This window comes from Acomys russatus, chromosome 6, assembly GCF_903995435.1.
Source record: "Acomys russatus chromosome 6, mAcoRus1.1, whole genome shotgun sequence".
NCBI classification, from domain to species: Eukaryota; Metazoa; Chordata; class Mammalia; order Rodentia; family Muridae; genus Acomys; species Acomys russatus.
This window is the reverse complement of record NC_067142.1, coordinates 35825791-35848944: the sequence shown is the minus strand read 5'-3', so window position 1 is coordinate 35848944 and position 23154 is coordinate 35825791. Positions and strand designations below refer to the sequence as shown.

Genomic DNA, 23154 nt, shown 5'->3' with positions numbered 1-23154 from the left:
TCAAATAATTATCCCAAATAACGAGTGCAGGGCAGAGAGCCACCATCACAGGGGTGGGAAGGAGCAGTGGGATTGCTTACAGTTGTCCTGACTTTCTTCATCCTGTTCTTCATGGGCTTTGGAGATGGCAAAGAGCCCGTTATACAGCTTAAGAAGATTATCTAGCAGGCTATCTGCTATAGTTTTTTCTTCATCAAAACTCTGTCCAAGAAAGTCTATCGATGAGCCAATCAATTCTTTGCAAATTCCAGGAAGAAATGATTCTGATGAGTTTGAACAAATGGTGCTTGGTTTTTCCATTAAGCCTACGTCAACAGAAAACAGCCAGTGTAAGCCAAGCTTGCAAGCATGATACTTTCAAGCACACGCACGGATGCAGGCACGTTGGGGAATCAGCGGCCAGTAATTCAAAGTAGGCTATTCTTATTTCAATGAACTCTTATTTCTATACACAATTCCATGTAGGGACCAATCACCTTCCCACTAGCATGAGCCCACAGGCTTAGTTAGTACCGCTTCATCCTTACTGTAAGTAACTGGACAATCCAAATACTCCACTCAACCTCTCTCTCTCCCTCTCTTTCTCTCCTCCTCTCTATTTATTTTTATTTTTTGGTTTTTCAAGACAGGGTTTCTCTTTGTTGCCTTGGCTGTCCTGAACTCACTCTGTAGACCAGGCTGGCCTCAAACTCATGAAGATCAGCTTGCCTCTGCCTCCCTGAGTGCTGGAATAAAGGTGTGCGCCACCACTGCCTGGCTTCAACTTAACCTTTCTATAGTTGATAGCAATTAATTTTTCCTAACACCTAAGGAAATTAACTCATAAGCCAGAAAAGCAGGCAGAGCCTTTAGTTTGTATGAGCTCTTTCCAGGGTACACTGTGATCAGGACAGGCTAGAGCTAACTGATGGCCTTCAGCTAGTGGGGCACATTTCTGGGAGATGGGCTTGCAGAAAATGTCATTTCTTAACCCTGACAACATAGAAGTAAGTGGGAAGAAGAAAGAGCTCACACTGGAGTACAACACTGGTTCCGTGATTCTCCCTTAAAATGCAGTGTTTTCTGGTCTAGCCCACAGCAGACTAGAAGTAGAATACGAAAAGAAGGCAGAAGGTGAGGAATATCAAACGCTCAGGACAGAGATGAGAGCCTGACTTGGAAAGGAAGGAACAAAAGCCCAAACAGGAAGCTACATCAACAGTGTATGTCACTATGACATGACACTAGAGTTAGTTATCCAAGACAGCTTAACTATGTATGTTCTCTAGACTGATGGATTCTAAAACTCAACATTAATATTTTAGAACTGTAAAAATCTAGTTGAAAAACATTATGGTCCTTGAGTTGAGAAGTTAAAGACACTCCTTAGATTCCCAAAGCTAGAAAATGCCAGGCACTAGGGCACAGGAACCCTTCCGGTAGGCTCCTGCTCAAAGCACTGGAGCATCTCCCACCTCACCCTGCACTGTCTCACTAATAGCCCCGGGCTGGCCTTGAAGGCATCATCTTTCTGTTGCAGCCTTCTGAGTGCTGTCAGGACTACATGTGTCTACCACCATCTCTCCCGGTGGAAAACATCAAATAAGCAAGGGTCTCAAATCTGACTCCCCCTTAAAAACACTTGTATAAAACACCTGCCTCTCCAAACCGGAAAAATAAATAAGTGTGTGTGTGTGTGTGTGTACGTGTGTACACGCGCATGCTCATGCCTATCGTGTGCATGTTTGTGCTCACACCAACATACACATAACCAGTGGATAACAACATCAACAAGTTCTATGGATAATAATTATCTTCTCTCAAGCTAATTTTGAGAAAATAATAACAAAACCAAACCCCAATTTCACTGAAGAAGATGAGCTATAGCTCCCTTTATTCCTACCCATATTCCATTAGGACCTTTACCAAATAGACTAATACATTAAATAGTAATTTTTAAACTTGAAAAAAGTTTTAGATGATTTATTTTATTATTATATGTGTCTGACTGTTTTGCCTGCATGAATGTCTGTGCACCATGTGCACACTTGGAAGCAGGCATTTGATCCCCTGGGGTTGGAGTATGGTTGTGAGCCACCACGGGGTGCTGGGAATTGAACCTCAGTTCTTTGTGAGGGCAACAAGTGATCTTAACTGCTAAGCCTACTTTCCAGCCCAGTCATTTCAAGCTTTTTATTCAATACAAATTATATACTATAAAATGTATGGGTCTTTATGGTACATGCTGGTCTTTATTCATGTCTGCAGACGCCCAAGCCCCACCCCTATCCACCTCCTTAGATCAACACATAACATTTTGACAACCCCTTCTCAACAGGTCCCTCTTTCTTAAAGGCATCCCAGCCACCAGGGTCTGGTGGTACACGCAGTAAATCAAGTGATGTCCTGCCTCAAAAGAAAAAATCAAAATGCAACCAAAGCAGGCACTGTTCAGTCTGCCTGTGGCTCTGCCGCAGCAGGTCAGTGTTGCCTGTGTTTGAACTGCACATCCTTGTCTCTGGCTTCTCCCACCTAGCAGTCCGAGGGCGCCTCCTAGGTTGTATGACCCAGTCATTCTTTCTTTTTATTCTTGCTCAGCGGTCCACTGTTGGGGGTTGGTGAGTTTGCCTTTGTTTTTGGAGTTGAGGACAGGGTTAGGATGAGGGTCTTTTTCATTTCCAAGGATAGTCCTGAGTTACTGGGCTCAATCCAACGCTCCTGCCCCCATCTCCTAAGCACTGGAAGTACTAGAAGCCTAGAAGCAATTTCAAGCTCTGAATTACTATAGGTAGTTATGCATACAACGCTATGATATAACATCCCTTCTAAGGGTAAATTAATTGTAAGAATACTGGTTCAAAATAATTTCTCAGGGGAGTACTTCCTATAAGGTTTGAGATATATATATATATTTCAATTTTATTATGCAGCTGGCATTTTACAGGGCCTTGAGCATACAAGAAGAGTCCTCTACCACTAAGCTTCCAAACACTTTCTTCAACTAGCGTAATTACTGGAGTAGGTGCTGCTCAGTAATGCAGTGTTTGCCTAACAGGCTTGAGCTGCAGCATTCCCATCACACACACACAAAACCCCCTAATTCTGCCCCCGTCCAATACATCCTCACAGACCAGCAGCAGGCCCGCACTGTCAGCTAGTTCTTCAGGAGTCATTTAAGCATCACATACTTGCCTTCTTTTAGTTCCTCTTCACACATCACGGTGTATGACACATACTCTGGTATAGTTTACCTTTTTTTGTACTAATAAGGAAATATTCACATACATTTCTTCCTTTTTCTTTTGTTTTGGTTTTTTTGAGACAGGGTTTGTCTGTGTAGCCCTGGCTGTACTGGAACTAGCTCTGTAGACCAGGCTGGCCTCGGACTCACAGAGACCCTCCTGCCTCTGCCTGTAGAGTGTAGGGATTACAGGTGTGCGCCACCACACCCGGTGTGTATACATTTCTAAACATATTTTCCCATATCTGAATTACCCATAACTAACAGGTTTTAAAACAAATCAGAGAACAGAATTTGAGAAACGGAATAGCCACTCAATCCACGCCTTCATTTTATGAAGGAAACACAGATGCTGAGAAATGAAATGATTTTGCACAAGCCCATGGAACAAGGAAGAGCGGAACTTCGTTACCACAAGGACAGTTTGATGAACGCCTACCTGGCGCATGTGAAGAATGCAGATTCTGCGTCGGATGGACTTGTATGTCATGCAAACAACCAGAAACTCTCCCATTCTTCATCAAACTTCTGCTCCTGAAGCAAAGATAAACTGTAGGATTGGTCACTGTACACCACAGGAGTACAAAAAATGTTGCCAGCTTTGTGGAAACACATAATCCCAACACTTAGAAGGCTGACCAAAGATGGAGTTTGAGGCCAGTATGGTCTACGTGAGACGCCCCCATCTCAGGGCAGCAGGAAAACAGTTTACCATGAGTGTGTATATGGGTTCTTTCCAACAAGAACTAACTCGTTTCAATCTCTGAGCAAGAATTTTCCTACGTGCAGGCATTGCCCTAAAATAGTTCGTGAAACGGAATAATTATTCCTTGTGCACTATTACTTAGGCTCTGAACACAGCTTGGAAACCTGCCATCTGGCCAAAGGGAGGAGCCTGGCACACAGTTGAATGAGTGCTATTAGGGCAGAGAGTGCTTCGGTAGTCTGGGCCATGGATTTGGCAAGGCCTCTTGGACCAGTGGCCCTGAAGGATGAGCATGAGTTAGCCAAGCAGGGGGCAGACTTGGGGAGCAGGGAATGGTATCTGAGAGCTAGGCCTGGGACATGGGAAGACTTGGTGGTAAAACGTGAAGAATCGGCAAGGGGCTGAGAGAGTACTTTCTATGAAGTATGGGGGGCGGCGCGGGGGGCGATAGCAAGAAATACAGCTGAGGGATGGGGTGGGATCAGCATGAATTATCTAGGGGGAAGCACTTAACAGAGAAATGATCTAGCTTTAAAAAGCATCTAAGTAGCCAGGCAGTGGTGGCACATGCCTTTAATCCCAGCACTCGGGAGGCAGAGGCAGTTGGATCCCCGTGAGTTCGAGGCCAGCCTGGTCTATGAAGTGAGTCCAGGACAGCCAGGGCTACACAGAGAGACCCTGTCTTGGAAAAAAAAAAGCATCTAACTAGACCATGTGCAAAGCATGCCTGTGTTAGCGGTATTTCCCAGGAGGAAGGGACACCTCTCCCCTGCTCCTTTCCCTCAGCCTAGAAAACACAGCATCTCTCCCTGTAACTTCTAGACTCCAAGTGCAACTCACTGTGGGAATCAACGTCCCTGAGCAGTGACCTACAGCTCAATACAGGCGACCCTTCGGTGCCTTCCTTGTCTAACTTTCTACTACTGTTGACTTGCCAAAAGGAAATACTATTTGTCGAAGACATTGTTAAATCAAAGTACTTTATCCACAAAAGCTTAAGAGTTTAAAAATAAATCTCCTATAACTTCTTATAAAATAAATAAAACCACAGAAATACGACTGAAGATAAAGGAAATTATCAATTTCCAAGTACTTACTTTTCTAGAGATAAAAAGAAAAGTAAGTTAAGCTAGGAGAAGTTATTATTCTTGCGACACTGTCCCATTAAACAATGCTTAAACTAAGAAAATGCTTGTCACATTCCTTTCAAAGAGTTTTCGTTCAATTTGAGAGAAGAAATTTACTTTTAGCTGTCAACAATCCACATGACTTATGGGCGGTCAGACCAGACTGTTTTATTGCACAGCAGCTGTGGTACAGCGCTGCCAGAAGCAGGCTCTGGAATAATCTGTCAGCCTTTCTATTACCTGCAGGCAGTCTTGGAGTCTGTAACTGTCATAAACATTCCCACAAGGCTGAAACTTCATGCACAAGGTCTTCGGCTATTTTAAAAATATGAAACTGTTAAATTACAGAAGTTCTCAAGAGTATCCTTGCCCAATGATTTTTCTTTTTCTTTTTTTCTCTGTATAAGAGCCCTGGCTGTCCTGGAACCCACTCTGTAGACCAGGCTGGCCTTGAACTCACAGAGATCCTCCTGCCTCTGCCTCCTGAGTTCTGGGATTCAGGAGTGCACCACCATGCATGGCCTGAAAAACCTAATTTCAAAATCTTGAAAAATATGAAAAGGAATCTTGGTTTCAGGTTCACATTTTTAACTTGCTTGTTTCTTGTTGTTAACCCAAATTAACAGATTTAAGACAGAAATCAGCACCATTCAACAAGCCAAACACCAGTGCTCGCTGATCATATGTTGTGGTCCACAGTGTATATATGTAATGTATGTGTGTAATAAGCTTACATAAAAAGCTTATACATGCTTTAGAATGAACTGCCTTCTTACTATTGAGAAGGCAGTAATCCTAAAACACAAGGGGTTTCATAAATCATTCTCCAGTTTGTTGGTCTGGTCATCATTTGGGGAAGTCATTATTACTAAGCTCTAGGTTGACCTACCTATTTCAAGCCCTATACATCATTCCATCAAGGACCAGCCTTAGGGCACGCTAGTGGCCCAGCCTAGCAACATCCTCATCCTTAGGTCAAATCACCCATTGACATCACTGTAGACATCTACCAGTATTGGATCAGAAATGGTCTCTACTCTGTATTGTAAGATCTCAGCACTGAAGATTAGACGTATAGGAACTCATGGTTCTAGATGGGACCTTCACCTCTGAGATTCACCACAGACCTAGGGTTTTACAGCATGTTAAAGTCTGCAACAGTCTAAGCAGCCAGAGGCTCTGAGTTCAAGTCCCAGCATTCATGTCAGGAGGCTCAAACTTCCTAGAACTTCTCCCTCTTTTGGACTCCACCAGTACCTCCATGCATGTGACACACACAAACATGCACACGTGCACACAAACACACACATTAAAAAAAAATAAGCAGAAAGTTCTTTCTCATGAGCAGTGGGGACAACACATGCCACAACAGTCAGGAAAGTCAGGAGATTCCCGTTCATGTAAACTGACCTGACAGCTAACTCATTGCATTATCAGATCCACGGCTTTGGGCAAGTTACCCGATCACAATCTCTTTTTTGTTGCTGTTTTGTTTTTTGAGACAGGGTCTCTCTGTGTAGCCCTGTCTGTCCTGGACTCGCTTTGTAGACCAGGATGGCCTGAAATCACAGAGATCTGCCTGCCTCTGCCTCCTGAGTGCTGGGATCCCAGACATGTGCCACTGTACCCAGCTCAATCTCAATCTTTTTAAAGGTTCAATTTCATCTTTCTAGCCCTGTGTTTGTTTTATAGATAACACTTATCATGTACAGATGTTCTGTATTACACTGATTTACTCTCTTGTGGTGCCCATACTAACATGACTGCATTTAAACATGTGTAACTTACAATAATATCACAGAATATGTCAGATTCTTGAGATGTTAAAAGCAATGCCATTCCTTTTTTATATAGGAAATTCAACTGATGCCATTCTAGCTGCTCTTAAAACTACTATGATAAAATACTGAACACTTTTGTTCATATACCAAATGGATAAACAATGTAATATACATGCACTGTAATTTGATCACTAACATTAATGCCACTTATATTTCTGAGTCCCCATTACAAACATATCATGACAGCAGGTCTCTTATGGTAATATATATATTATATAAATCTGTAGTTTATATACTTGTATATACACACAAGAAAAGCAATAACAAAACAAATTTACCTCCTTTTAGAAAGGGAAGAAACCGGTGTGCTTGTGATGTCAGGTTCCCACTCATCTTCAGGGTCACAAAAGACATCCTCACTCTTGTCACCACCATTACTCTAGGAAAATAAAATATAGCCTTTCCATTAACTACAAGTGAAAAATGTTTTACAAATCAGTAAAAAAGCTTAAATATCTTTATTATTTTAAAATATAAAACTAGAAAATTACAAGTTATCTGATTAGTTTTTTATTTCTGTTTTTGTTCTGAGACAGGGTTTTTCTGTGTAGCCCTGGTTGTCCTGGAACTCACTCTGTAGACCAGGCTGGCCTCAAACTCACAGAGCTCTGTCTGCCTCTGCCTCCCAAGTACTGGGATTAAAAATGTGCACCATTGGGGGCTGGAGAGATGGCTCAGAGGTTGAGAGCACTGACTGCTCTTCCAGAGGTCCGGAGTTCGATTCCCAGCAACCACATGATGGCTTACAACCATCTATAATGTCATCTAATGCTCACTGTATACATACTAAATAAATAAATCTTTAAAAAAAAAAAAAAATGTGCACCACCACCATCCAGCATATCTGATTAGTCTTCAAATAATATCATACTGTTGATCAAATTAAAAACTAATCATACCAAATTTTAATAAAACATGTATTCAGATAACATTATAAAATCCATTATTTTGGGCTGGAGAGACGGCTCAGCGGTTAAGAGCACTGACTGCTTCTCTGGAGGTCTGCAGGTGTACATGCAGGCAGAGCATTGTATACATTATAATAAATAAATAAATCTTTTAAAAAATCCATTATTTGAAAGGCTAACCTAAAAAACGAACCAAACAACAACAAATTGGCTGCAATCACATGGTGCTGGGAATTAAAATAAGTCTTATAAAAACAAAAATTATTAAATCCTTCAAAAATAGTAACCTGGACTGGGGAGATGGCTCAGTCAGTAAAATCCTTTCCTTGCAGTCACAAGAATCTGAATTTGTCTCCTAAAACCCATGTAAAGAATGCAGGGTGTGATGGCACACGTGTGTAATCCCAGTGCAGGGGAGGCTGTGGGTCTCTCGGGTCCACAACCTAGTCTATATAGTGAGCTCTAGGAACTGAGGCTGTCCTCTGGCTCACACACACACACACACACACACACACACACAGAGAGAGAGAGAGAGAGAGAGAGAGAGAGAGAGAGAGAGAGAGAGAGAGAGAGAAATAATAATAATAAACTGAAACTTAGGAAGCTGAATTCCATTCCCAGCACCGCATGTTTGGTGCCGTGAACTCCAGCTCCAGGGCACTGGATGTCTTCTTCAGGCCACACACATGTGCACATATAACACAAAAGCACATAGATATACAAATAAAAATGAAATAAGTCATAAACAACATTTTTTTAAAAAACCACTTGAATTACAAGAGACATATAACAGTAAAACTCTGAGGGAGACAGAGAATAATCCACCAATACTGAGGTGCAGTTCTAGACTGCGCAAACAGCTCAGTGATAAACTGCTTTCTTAATATGCATGAAGTCCCGTATTCTATCCCCTAAACATGCATACACACACACATGCATGCATGCACACACAGACAAACGTGTACATACAACAATCACTTCTTGGTTAAATATACTGATAATAATCTATACATTAGATATTTAAGCATCTCAATTAAAATTCTACCTAGATACCATAGAGGTTGATTCAGTCATGTGTAAAAACTAAGCAAAGAACTTCAGTGAATATTTAAAAGCAGGAAGTCAGTCAAACTGACTGCATACTAGGGTTTAGTGTGTACAACAGGGCAAGAGTGATCAAATGCCTTCAATGATGTTTTAAATACATTCATACACATTAATATAAAATCAAATTATTAATAAATATAAACACAAATGGAAAGGAGAACCACCCACAAGCCCATCACGTTAGAAACACTGTCACGGCTCTGACAGAACACTCCCGGGCTCCGTTGGGGCTGGAAGGTGGGCTCTGTGGTTACAGAGCACTTGCTGCTCTGGCAAAAGACCTGGGTAGATCCCAGCATCTCCTTGGCAGCTCCAGTTCCAGGAGATGTGGTGCCCACTTCTGAATCCCAAGGGCACCAGGCCTGCGTATGGTGCACATATACACACAGGCAGAACACACACATGTTAAAAAAGCAGCAGAATATATTTTGCTTTCCTGGAATAAACACTGCTTGCTCATGATAGAAGTGTTTGTTTGTTTATTTGTTTTAAAAACAACAACAAAAAGAAACATGCCGTTCGGTTTGGTTTGGTGGGTTTCATTCAGGATTTTTCTAGTCACGTTCATATTAAGGTTGGCTTGTCATCTGAGTCATGTTTTCAGCTTTTTCGTTGGTTTTGGAGGTGGTGGTTGCTTTTTGGTTTTTTGTTTTGTTTTTAGAGACAGGGTCTCTCTATGTAGCCCTGGCTGGCCTACGAATCTCTATGTAGACATCGAACTCAGATCCACTTGCCTCGTCTCCTGAGTGTTGGGATTAAAGGTGTGTGCCCCCAAGCACGGTTCTTCTGTTTTGTTTACTCTAAGCATCATAAGATGAATTGTGACAGGTTCTACAACACTTCCCACACAACAGAGCTATCTTCTCTCTGGCACCCTCAAAGTGTGCACTCATAGAGTTGACTAGCATCGGGATCTTTCTATCTCCTCTCTATTTCTCCCCACTGCCCGCTCGTTCTTTCTAGTGTTTGGTTATTATTGAGCCACGTTCTTATGTATTTAGACCATTCCCTATTTAGCACAGGCTAGCCCTGGACCACTGGTTACAGGTGTGAGTTACTACATCTAGCTCCTACCTATTTTTTTAATTGTTTTTTTTTTTTTTACATTTATTTCATTGACAGACTTTTAAAATTATTACATGGCTGTCTTTCCATTAAGCCAGCTTTTATAATTTATCTTTTCCTAGAATGTCTTTCCTCTCTAGAAGACTGTCAAATAAATAGCATAGAAGGAGCTCTAAGGCAATATACCACAGAGATACTTCAATAGCCATGCTCATTGTTAGAATGTTTACAATACTACCATAACCAGGAAATGGAAACTAGCCCAGATGTCAATCAAAAGATAAATGTATAAAGAAACTGTGATATATACACACAATGGAATTTTATACATCTGCCAAGAACATTGAAATCATAACATTTCAAAAAAATGAATGGCACTGGAAATCATTATGTTAAGCAAAATAAACCAGATTCAGAAAGGCAATGGTATTTAGTTGTTTTCTCTTATGTACGGAACTTAGATTTAAAATGGTGTGTGTGTGTGTGTGTGTGTGTGTGTGTATACACATGTGTGTGATAGGGGAATCATGAGAAAGACGACGAGATGGTGATGTAACACAAAAGCACAAAAGAGTTTGAGGGACGGGAACTAGCCACGGGGAGCCCTGAGAGACAGGAAGGGGAGAGTGATGAGTGAGAGCAAAGCAGAGTAACCTGTGTGTGAAGATGCTGTGGCTTATTTCATAAGAAACCTAGAAAATACAGACAAGCAGGGACAGCGAGGCGGCTCAGGGGGTTTAGGCCCCTGCTTTGAATCCCCAGGACCCACATAGTGAAAACAGAGAATAGGGAAAATAAGCTCTCCCAGGCTCCTCTGCTCTTTATAACCACCTTCTGTGTGTGTCTGTCTTCCTTATATACACACAAATAAAGGTAAAGAAAGGTAAAAATAGGATAAAATTTTATTGGTGACATAACTTTTTACTCAACTTGTTATCTTAATTTAAATACCATTTTTTGAGACAAGGTCTCATATAGCTCAGGTTAGGCTTGTACTGTCTATGTGCCAAGGATGACCTTGAACCCCTTGGGTTCCTGAGTGCTAAGACTACAATAAATGACATCTTTCTTAAAAATCACATGTCTCTTCACGTTTCCAAAGATATAATTCACTAGTTACTCCTTTTTTTCCTCACAAGGATCCCTTTGCTTGCTTTCCTTTGTCTTATTATCTTCTAGATTGAGTTAATTATCTTCACTTTGATTCAATAATTCACAAATTAAAGCTATGATAACACCCTGTAGGCTTTAACAAATAATATTTTCAGCATTATCTTTGCTTTATAGAATATAATTCTGGTAACACATAGTTTAAATGTGCAATATCTGACAAACATTAGTACTATAATTTAATATATGTTATAATTATGTTAGGGATAAGTAAATAACAATATAGAAAAAAATAACTTCAAGTTTATACTCCTCAAAAATGCCATAATAAATTTTTCTTTAAAAAAAATTCTGCATAGTGGCACACACCTTTTAGAAGGAAGATCTCTGTGTATTTCAGAGATAGCTAGGGCTACCTAGAGAGACCTTGTCTCAAAAAACCAAAGAGAGTTTTAATTGTGTATGTGTGTTTGTATGGGCCAAATAGTTCACTTATCCATGGAGGCCAGAGTTTTAGAGACCTCTGGAGCTGGAGTTGCAGGTGGCTGTGAGCTGCCTGACGTGGGTGGTAGGAAGAGAATGTGGGTCCTTTGCAAAAATAGTATGAGCTCTTAACCACTGAGCCATTTCCCCAGTCCCAAATTTCATTTGACTCAAAGATATAAACCTTAAAATAAAAATGTAGAGTGCTAGCTGGGCATAGTGGCACACACCTGTAATCCCAGCACTTGGGGAGGCATGCAGATCTCTGTGAGTTCAAGGCCAGCCTGGTCTACAAAGTAAGTCCAGGACAGCCAAAGCTACACAGAGAAACCCTGTCTCGAAAAACCAAACCAACCAAGCAACCAAACAAAAAATGTAGAGGACTGAACAATAGCACAGCAAACACTCTGAATTAAAAATGTCCTAGTCCGGCTGGACATGGTGGCGCATGCCTTTAATCCCAGGATTTCAGAGGTAGAGACAGCGGATCACTGTGAGTTCGAAACCAGCCTGGTCTACAAAGGGAGTCCAGGTCAGCCAAGGCTACATGAAGAAAAACCAAAAGCAAAAAAAAAGTCCTAGTTAAATGGGCCATTCTAATCCCAATAGGCAGGCAGGTCGGAAATTTAAGGTCATGTTAGCTATGTAACAAGTTCAAGTCCAATGGTTGCTGTATGAGATTCTATCTGAAAACAAAATGAACCAATAGAAAAGTCACATAGAACTGGGGAAATGACTCGGTCAATTAAATGCTTGCTAACCAAGTATTAGGACTTGAATCTGTGTGTACTCAACACTGGGTGCATTGGTGTCTGCAGTCTCAGCACTGGAGAAGCAGACAGGCAGATCCTTAGTCGAATTGATTAGTTCCAGGTTCAGTGACAGACCCTATGCCCCAAAATGAGGCCCTGTCTGGAAAATCTGAAAGAAGTCAAACAATACTTTACCATAAAGAAACAAAGTTAAGCCTTAACTTCACTAGTTACTAAAATAAAAGCCAATCAAATTCCCAATGTTACTTTGTAGCAATACTTACAGCAAGCAATAATGTATAGCATCAAAGTACAGCAAACAAAAACTATAATATTTTGTTACCATTTTGGAAAATATAAGGCAAGAAAACAGATGTTAAAACTAACAAGAAGATGGTTTTAATTGTGATCAATCTAAGCAACAATTGGAGACACCCAGAAGACAACAATGGCAAAATATGTAAAAGCATACATTTGTTAGGCACAAGGAGGTAATTTCAAGCCATGTGACTTGCTCTGTGTCTGTCTTCCCTGAAGCTTAAAGGCAAAGCTTGGAAAGCACACAGCTACAGGAACACTGTATCAGCACTGAATCGCTGTCATACTTAAACTATGTAGAAGTGAACCAGGAAAACTCCACAGGCATGCACAGGGACAGCAGAGTCACACAGCTGTTAGTGGTGGGGATCTCAGGAACAGATGGATTTACTCTTATTTAATAAGAACATGTCATTTCTATATTTTGCTTTATTTTGGGAAGGGAGGAGCTTGACAGGGTCTCATATAAACCAGTCTGGCCTCAAACTCCTGATCTTTGTGCCTCTGCATCTCAAGGCTGTGACCACAGGCATGCATGACCACAGCCAGCTGCACTATTAAAAGTTTAGAGAGGAGCTGAAGAGATGGCTCAGCACTTAAGAACACTGGCTGCTCTTCCAGAGGACATGGGTTCGATTCCCAGGACCCACATGGCAGCTCGCAACCCTTTGTACCTAACCTCAATTCCAGGGGATCCAACACCCTTTTCTGGCCTCTTAGGGTTCTAGGTACACAAGTTGTACACACACACATTCATGCAGGCAAAACATGCACACATGTAACTAAGTAAGTAAATAAATAAATAGATACAATTTTTTAAAACGTTTACATAGCTTTTGATATCACAAACCTCATAAAGCTCTTTCATCGCTGCAAGTTTAGATTCAAACTTTTCCAGACTCCAGAAAGTGGAGATCCCAAGCTGTAGGTTACGAACTCGAACGGAAGTATCAGAACGACCTCTGTCTGATGTATCATGTCTGAAAGAAAAGCCAAAGTGAGACACTGAACCTAAAACATATGAACACCCATGGGATAGAGACACAGCTCAAGGCAGAGAACACACACCACTCTTCCAAAGGACTCAAGTTTGGTTTCAACCATCCATATTGACTGGCTCACAACCACCTGTAACTCCAGTTCCAGGGGCTCTGATGCCCAATTCTGCCTCTAATAGCTACTGTGTGCACATGGTACACATAAACTCATACAGGCACACACATGTACATTATGATACATTATATATATGTGTGTGTACATATATATATATTATAAATAAATATTATATTTATTATATATTATATTATAAACATATACTATATATAATTATATATATTATAAATAAATCTTTTAAAAAGCTGCAAGATTGGGTGGTGTGGCTTAGGGGTAGAGAACATGCATAACAGATATGAGGCCATGGATTCATTCTCTAGCCCCACAAAAATAAAATAAAAATGAAATGTAGATAAACAGAATTTCAGCCCAAAAGAAACCCCAGTAAATTCTTAAAAATGGAATCTTAGGGACTGGAGAGATGGCTCAGGGGTTAAGGGCACTGACTGCTCCTCCAGAGGTCCTGAGTTCAATTCCCAACAACTACACGGTGGCTCACAACCATCTATAATGTGATCTCATGTCCTCTTCTGGCCTGCAGGTGTACATACAGGCAGAGCACTGTATAGTTAATAAATAAATAAATAAATAAATAAATAAATAAATAAATAAATAAATCTTTTTTTAAAAAATGGAATCTTAAAGCCTCTGTATCATGGATTCTGATATCTGTTCTTCCTACACACAGACTACTATATAGACATCAGAGAAACTTAAAAAAAAAAAAAAAAAGTACAGGTCAATGAGTGTAAAAACTACTCACCTGCCGAAAACATAGTATCTTTTACATTTGTCACTGATGGCATTGGCTTCCTGGATCATCATGGAGAGTTTCATGGAGCTCCAGTTTGGCTGAACTAACATAAAGCATGCAAGTTAGAACCAAAATGCACGTCTGATTACAAGCATACAATATACCACAGTTAGAATACCTTCATAAAAATACCGACACCAAGGGCTGGAGAGATGGCTCAGTGGCTAAGAGCACTGGCTGCTCCTTCAGAGGACCCAGGTTCAATTCCCAGCACCCACAGGCAGCTCACAACCATCTGTAACTCTGGTTCTCTAAGGATCTGACGCTTTCTTTCTGGCCTCTGTGGGTACCAAACATGCACATGGTACACAGATATACATGTAGGCAAAACACCCATATATATAAAAAGTAAAATAATAATAAAAAATTTTAATTATATTGAATGAATGGTTTTAACCCTGTGTCACAAGAGAAGGGCAGTGTTTGAGTAATTTTTGTTTAACTCTTGTAAGTCAAGACTTTATATAAAGTTAGTTGTCCTGTATTGGAGGAATGGTATAAAATAGAAAAAGCATACTGGAGGAGAGAAACACCCCAATGCCCTTTCTTAATAAATATTTTTAATATTCATTTACTGGGGGGTGGAGGAACATGAAAATGTCATGATGTGCACATGCAGGCCAGAGGACATGTTGTGGGAGTCGGTTCCCTTTTCACCATGTGGGTCCTATAATCCACTTTAGGTCATCAGACATGGCAGCACATGTTCTTACATGCTGAATGATCTTGCAAGCCCAAAATTAGTTTTTCTAACTTCCCCCCTCATTTCTTTAATGTCTAACTTTTCTAAATCATCAAGTAAGATATACCATATGTTAATTTATAAAGCTATACCCCTTTTAAATTTTCTAGACAAATTCAAACAATTTTAAAGGGTATCTAGGGTTTCCCACTGAGAAACACCTGTTTAGCATGAGTCCTTGCTCTAATCGAACACATATGAGCTTTTACACACACACACACACACACACACACACACACACACACACGGTCCCCAAAGTAAAAGAAGAGCAATTTAGCCCACAGCTCTATTTTCCTACTGAGAAGTTGAGATTTCTCCCTGTAGTGCTGGGGCTTTAACTCACAGCTTTTCACATGCCAAGTACATTCCTACCACTGAGTTACAACCCTTGCCCTAAATCTGGGGTGTTATCATAAATATTTTCTCTGTTATGTCAAACAAAAAGCCACGTTTTATCGCACAGGCAGTCTTTGCCATCAGTCTTCGACGGTGATGAGAGCTTCCCCTCCAAGACCAGGAACACGGTAAAAAGGCCCACTCTTGTCACATCATGAGTCCCAGCCAGGGAAACTGACAATGGGAAGGAATGGAATCCAAATGGGAAAGGAACAAAGTCGTCTGTGTAGAGCTGCGGGGGGCCACTAAAGAGTCCACCAAAACACATGTGAGATACAAAAGAGCAACCATGCCTCTGTGCACTGAAATGACACTAAGAACAACCCATCCATAATAACGCCAGAGCTGCGGGTGTAGCTCAGTGGTGGAGTGCTTGTCAGAATGCACAGGGCACTCTCACACACACATAACAGCACCGAAAGCAATGATACTCAAAGATAAATTTCACCAAAGAAGTAAAAGATCTGTATACTGAAAAACTAGCCAACTTTGATGAAAGAAATTGGACATAGATAAATGCATTAGAAGAACAAGCACGGTTGAAAGAGTGCCTAAAGCAATCCAAATCCCAACAGCATCTTTCCCAGTAATAGAAAAAAAAAACGCCTCATTTGAAGCTACGATTTCAATAAACTAATTTGGGGTACAGGAACACAGTCAGTCTATAGGGCTGATACAACTATTCTTCTTGTTTGTTTGTTTGTTTTATTTTGTTTTCTGAGACAGGATCGCTCTGTGTAGCCTTGGCTGTCCTGGACTCCGCTTTGTAGATCAGGCTGACCTCACCTCGAACTCATAGTAATCAGCCTGCCTTTGCCTCCCGAGTGCTGGGATTGAAGGCATGCGCCACTATGCCTGGCGATACAACTATTCTAAAAAGTGAATATTTCAAAACCATTCACACAAATATATTTATATACAAAAACCTAGCACCTAGAATGAAGCCTTATTTACTTATTTACTTACTTACTTAGTTACTTATTTGGCACTAGGGACTAAATCCAGGGATTTCTGCATGCCAGACAAACACTTTTCCACTAAAATATATCCTCAACCGTGCATTTTAAAGATGTAAAGGCAGCTAAAATTTTAGCAACTATAAGAAGACATAGAACTTCTATATACTCACTTGCAAACGTTTTATCCCTGTTTCCCCGGTTCTCCTGAAGAATTTGTACTTCTTTAGCAATTTTTTGCTTTTCGATTTCTAAAGCTTCTAGGATCCTTGCGTGGCGGATTCTATGGTCTTCTAAGGCCTAGTGGATATGCATTCACATAAAGCAGCACACGAGGAGATGCGGAGAGAGAGGTTATAAAGTCAGAGGCTGGCTATGCTCCTTTGCGTCATCACATCGCCATTTTGCTGTTGATATACACCTTATAACATCATGTTATTTATCTTACATATACACAACAAAACCTTTTTAAAAATCAGAATAGTCAAGAGAGCAAAACGGCACTTGCTGCCAACACTTGATAGACTGAGCTCCATCCCCGGGCCTCACACATGGTGGAAAGAGAGAATTCTGAAAGTTGCCCTCTGACCTCCACATGTGCACCATGGCACATACACACTAATAAACTAAGTGTTTAAAGAAAGAAGTAGGTAGGGGCTGGGGAGAGAGCTCAGCAGGCAAAGGGCTTGCTGCTTGTACAAGGATTATGCTTGTATCCCCAACATCCACGTGAAAATTTGGGAATCGGGGTTGTAGCAGATGGAAGACCAGCACCACGGGAAGAAGATAGCAGATCGCCCGGGCTCGCTGGCCGGCCAGTCCTGTGAAAAGCAGCAGGTTCCCTGTTCAGTGAATGACCCTGTCTCAACAAATAAGGTAGCAAAGGGACCAAGGAAGACATATGATGCCAGCCTCTAGCCTCTACATAAATGCCCACGGGCAGGCATGCCATGAATGTACTTGAGCAAATACACAAAAGACCGATCAATGTATGTAGACCAATGAAATTTCATCTTAACATACTCATTTCATTAGAAACGCATGGCTAAAATATTTCTTTTAATTAATTTTTTTGTTTTGTTTTGTTTTTCGAGACAGGGTTTCTCTGGCTGTCCTGGTAGCCCTGGCTGTCCTGGACTCACTTTAGAGATGAGGCTGGCCTCGAACTCACGGCAATCCACCTGCCTCTGCCTCCCTAGTGCTGGGATTAAAAGCATAAAATATTTTATTAAGCACAAAAGTTTTTTTTTTAATTCTTAATGATTTTCCTTATAAAATCACCAGGATTCTAAGAATTTACTTATTATTATCATGTCTGTATGATTGTGTGTATGTGTGTGTGTGTATGAGTGTGTATGTGAGTGTGAACATGTGTGTATATGTGTGTGAGTGTGTGGGGTGGGGGGGTGCAAATGCCAGGTGCGAATGTGGAGGCTGGAGGACAGCTGTGTAGAGTGGGTTCTTTTCTTCCATCTTTATGTGGGTTCCAGGGACTCGGGTCACTAGGCTTGTGTGACAAGCTCTTTACCTGCTGGGCCTTTCACTGGCCCATCAGGAGGAAATTTTGATGGCATAGGTTAATATTTTTCTTCCCATGGCTAGGAAGTAAAGAATCTCCAGAGGTAAGAATTGGGGTGGGGGGGGGGGCTGCTAAAAAAGGACAATAATTAAGAACATTTGCTGACTAAAGTTAACAGGGTACAAACTAAGAAGCATTTCCCAGGGTTTAAGTGGCCGCTTCGCTGCTGTTGTGTCCACCCAGGCTGACTGGAAGTGTGCACATAGCGCCATATCCGGTCAGCGCGAGTCAGCAGGAGCATTTTCTTCCACCCCTGGCCTCTGCTCTACTCTTCCTCATCCCACAGGCTCAGAAAAAAGAGAAAAGGAGGCCAGTGCTTGAGACGGACCTTAGGATCAGGGGAAGGGCCTGATGGGCCCTGCAGCACACACCTGTAAACCAGCACCTGGGAGGTAGAGGCAGACACATTTCCGTAAGCCTGAGGAAGCCTGGTCTACATGTGAATTTCAGGCCATCACCTCAGCTCCAGATTTTGCTTTTTTTTTGTTGTTTTGTTTTGTTTGAGACAGGGTTTCTCTTGGCTGTCCTGGACTTGCATTGTAGTCCAGGCTGGCCTCACACTCAAAGAGATCCACCGGCTTCTGCCTCCCCAAGTGCTGGCATTACAGGTGTGTGCCACCACACCCAGCTTCAGAATTTGCATTTCTAACAGGTTTCTAGAAGAAACTGATGTTCCTCATCCAGGGAACACACTCCAAGAGCCACTAATATGGAGCTGGAGAGACATGTCAGCAGTCCTCCTGAGAGTGGGGCGCAGTTCCAAGCACCTGCAAGGTCTTGGGCACCTCCAGTTCTTTGGGCACCAAGCACATATGTGATACACGCACATGCAGGCAAAACATTCATAAACACACAAAACCGAATCTTATTAAAAACCTACAAAACCCACCAATATAGGGAGAAGGAAAAGTCAAATATGCCAGCACAGTGGCTGCGATGTTAACACAAGTGTTCAGGTTTCATCTTTCAGTTCTGTAAACTTGGCCTTTTCAACATGGGCCCGGAAAACTGTCTTTGTCCTCATGAAGACCAAAGAAGTGGGTACCAAACGCTCTATCCTGAGTTCTGGGAAACCACCGCTCTATCAGGATGTGCTTTTCTTCCTACCACATTTTGGGCCCTGGTACCATTTCCTGATGTATACTAGTTAGCATGATGGACAATGTGCACTTGCAGACATATGAAAATGAAAACCTCGAATGGAACTAAAAGCAGAGGGCTGTATGCCTCCCAACGTGTCTGTGGGACGGTGCGCGAGCAGAACCGGGCAGAAGCTGTTCCCACCTACAGACCTGTGGCTCTTTCATCAGAGGCAGCTCCCCTCAGGACAATGGCATCTGCGAACAGGAAGAGTTACCTGCTTTGTAGCCAAGGTCTCCATCTCCAGGCGCCTTCTGTTCACATAGACTTCCTGTTCAAGATGCTGCTTCGCCTTTTCCAGCTCCTCTATTTTGTGACTAGCTTTTTGGTTATTCACTTCCTCCATTTTCTTCCTTTGAGACTCTTCCCTCTGTATTAATGTATTAACACTTATAGGAACTAACTCAGGAGAAAATGCAAAGCAAATTTTCAGAAAGAGTGGCCCTAGGGTGTAAAAGTCCCCCCCCCCCTTGTAATCCATGAGCAGGGATCCCCCTCAGCAGGTTGACCTGGAGCACTCCACTGCATGGAGGTTAAGAAATCTAACCAAACATGAATGTCACTAGTCTACCTTGTGGAGGTATGTCCTCCAAAATGGGTTTCTGGAGCTAAAAATTTGCCACTGAATCACCATGAGGAGCCACAACTCCTGTGCTGGTGTAGAGGAGTCTATTTTCTTCTCCCAACAGCCAAGATCTGCCATGAACTTGTTACCTGGAAACGTAGCTCTAACCTTAGTGTCAGACACACCTCTAGCTCCATTTTAAGGGCTTTTTTTTTTTTGAGCATCTCATCCCATGTGTCCCAGGCTAGCCTTGAGCTTGCTGTGTAACTGAGGCTGTCCTTGAACTCCCAATCTTCCTGCCTCTACCACTCAATTGCTGTGGTGTGCATCACCACACCCGCTCGTGGCTCACACCTGGGGCTGCACTCTATCAACCGAGCTCCCTCCTGGAAGCTCTCAGCTTTAGTCCCACACAACTCTGGGAAACTGGGAAGAAAGGCCAAATCCTCTTACCAGCTCTGCTTCCAGGGCTTGGATTTTGTTTTCATATGCAGCTTTTTGGGAGGAAAGCTCCTTCTGAGCCATTTCTTTTGCAATTTGAATTCCTTGCATCATTTCTTCCTTTGCCTTCAACTGGGCATCTTTTATTTCTGCTTCAAGCCTACAAAGTAGCAAGGTATCTTTACAACAGTGAATATTTTATACACCTAAGCACTCCTTAGTTACACTCAAATATTTTATTTTAAAATAGCATTTACATCTTAAAATTTAATTTCTGAGCCAGGCAGTGGTGGTGCATGCCTTTAATCCCAGCACTTGGAAGGCACAGGCGGGTGGATCTCTATAAGTTTGAGGCCAGCCTGGTCTACAAAGTGAGTCCAGGATAATCAAGGCTACACAGAGAAACCCTGTCTTGAAAAAAAACAAAAACAAAAAAAAATTAATTTCTGGTATTCTATTTATAGTGTTTTCAAATCTTTTACTGGTTTCAAACTGTGTCCATATAAAAAGTAGAACAGGATGAAAATATGATTATTCCTAGCTTAGTTATGGCAGATGCCTGATATTTAAATTAATATATTTTCCAGTATATAAAGAAAATGTATCAGCTAGGTGTGATGGTGCATGCCTGTAGTCCTATCACTCAAGGAGGCAGAGACAGATGGATCTCTGAGTTTGAGGCCAACTTGGTCACAAAGTGAGTTCAGAACAGTCAAGGCTACACAGAGAAACCCTGACTCAGAAAAAAATAAAAATAAAAAAATCCCAGCTCAAAAAAAAGCTGTGTAATTTTATAAAATATATCATATAAAATGCTATAGTAAACATTTAGTAAATATATAATTAATATATCTATAATATATTTTATGTATTTATACCCAATACAAATACACATGTTTATAATATATATTAATTATAATATTTACTATAAAAATTATAGTTAACACAGTGACCCAAAATAAGGTATTTTATGTTATACTAACAATGCTTCAATTCCATTTTAAGTAACAATAGAAGCCAGGCAGTGGTGGCGCATGCCTTTAATCCCAGCACTTGGGAGGCAGGGGCAGGTGGAACTCTGTGAGTTCAAGGCCAGCCTGGTCTACACAGTGAGTTCCAGGACAGTCAAGGCTACACAGAGGAAACCCTGTCTCAAAAACAAAAACAAAACCATAAAACACACGCACACACAGACTTCTTTTGAGACAGCATCCCAGATGCCAGGTACTATGCACCTGAAGAGCCACTGCTTTTGTTTATGCAGTATTTCAGGGTCTCTGTACTGGACTGTATCCCTGCGAGCCAAAGGGTTAGCTACTGAGGTAGTGAACTCTGAGGCACACTTTTTGTGCACACATATGCTTCACATCCATGATGGTACTTACTGCGATCTCTGTGCTGTAAGTAACTCATTTTTGGCAAACTCAAAGTCTTTTGGACCTTCGCTTGTGAGGGTATTTCTACTTGATGGTCTTTTTCCTTTCTGGACTTCAACAGGATGATTAAATCTAAAGTAATGATCTCCACCGAGAATTACCCGATCACCCTAACACACAGAAGAGAAAACGCATGGTTTGAGGGGAGTCTAAATGAAATAATTACAAATTTTTCCTAAAAATGAAAAATAAAAATAGAAAATTTTGAGGAGAAAACAATAAAATATTGACAATAGTTTCCTATGTGAGATAAAGTTTTAAATGGTTTGTTTTTTTCTCATTATTCCTTTAACTCCACAATTCCAGATGACACAGTATTACTGATGATAACAAACATCATATATAGTATTTTCCATATGCCAAGTGCTGTTAAGTAATTTCCATCTGCATGTATGTTGTGTAAGTATAATAAAAATCTTTACATTTCACAACTCAGGAGCTTCATATAATTCCAACGCTGAGACAGAGGAAACTAAAACACAGACTGTATTAGTTAGTAGCAGCTGACACTCACTGAGCACCACTCTTTGCAAACAATGCTGTAAGACCTATACATGAATTATTTTTAAGTTAATTCTTCACTACCCCTGAAAAGTAGAATTCATAGAACATGACCAGCATTCTGGGTTCGCCCACAACCGAAAGCCAGTTCTCCTGAGATAATTGTTAACAGCACTCTGAAAGCATCCTAGCCAGGGAGGGTGTTATTTGATCGTCTAGTTCAATAACTTGACAAAGGTGCCAGCACAGGGGAGGGACAGAGTGAAGATTTCGGTCCCCTGTGGCTTGTTCCTATGCCCAGGTCTTCTTGGGGCATACGATGATGCTGTCGGTGGTGAGCCTAGCTCCTGGTTCATATCGTAACTTCGCTGGAACAAAGGAAGGCTACTAATGAGTTAATCAACACAGGTTGTGAGATGGAGAAGTTCTCAGTTTGAATCAGTGACTGGGGTGGGGAGAGAACATGACCGTGGATGACTGGACAGCGCTTTACAGCGTCTTCCACCATAGCACCTGCCAACTTACATGATGCAATACTGTGGGCTCCGAGATGTGCATCCCATTTATATATGTCTTTGCTTCTCTGGCTGGGATGATACTCACTGTTCCTCCAAAATTCCTGATAGTGCTGTTAAAATTAAAAGCACAGTGTTATAATTGCAGGATATTTTAAAAAGTAAGAAAACATAAGAGGAATAAATCTGTTTAGATTATTCTTTTGATAGTAAGTTCATACCAATTTATAACAGCAATATATACATATGTATATATATGTATATATACATTTTTTGCTGTTGTTGTTGCTTTGAGACAGGGTTTTCTCTGTGTAGCCTT

The 23154-nt window shown here is 41.2% G+C and overlaps 1 protein-coding gene across 1 annotated transcript in view; it reads right to left on the bottom strand.

Moving 5' to 3' along the window:
* Positions 1–23154, bottom strand: part of Kif14 (kinesin family member 14) — a 62285-nt gene that overhangs the window by 10337 nt on the left and 28794 nt on the right. The window contains exons 14-23 of the mRNA XM_051147497.1: positions 22846–22948; positions 21769–21929; positions 20396–20543; positions 19595–19747; positions 16832–16958; positions 14514–14607; positions 13488–13617; positions 7173–7273; positions 3660–3754; positions 81–305 (exon numbers count right to left, since the gene is read on the bottom strand). Coding sequence (XP_051003454.1) covers positions 81–305; positions 3660–3754; positions 7173–7273; positions 13488–13617; positions 14514–14607; positions 16832–16958; positions 19595–19747; positions 20396–20543; positions 21769–21929; positions 22846–22948 — 1337 coding nt within the window. The remainder of the gene's footprint in view (positions 1–80; positions 306–3659; positions 3755–7172; positions 7274–13487; positions 13618–14513; positions 14608–16831; positions 16959–19594; positions 19748–20395; positions 20544–21768; positions 21930–22845; positions 22949–23154) is intronic.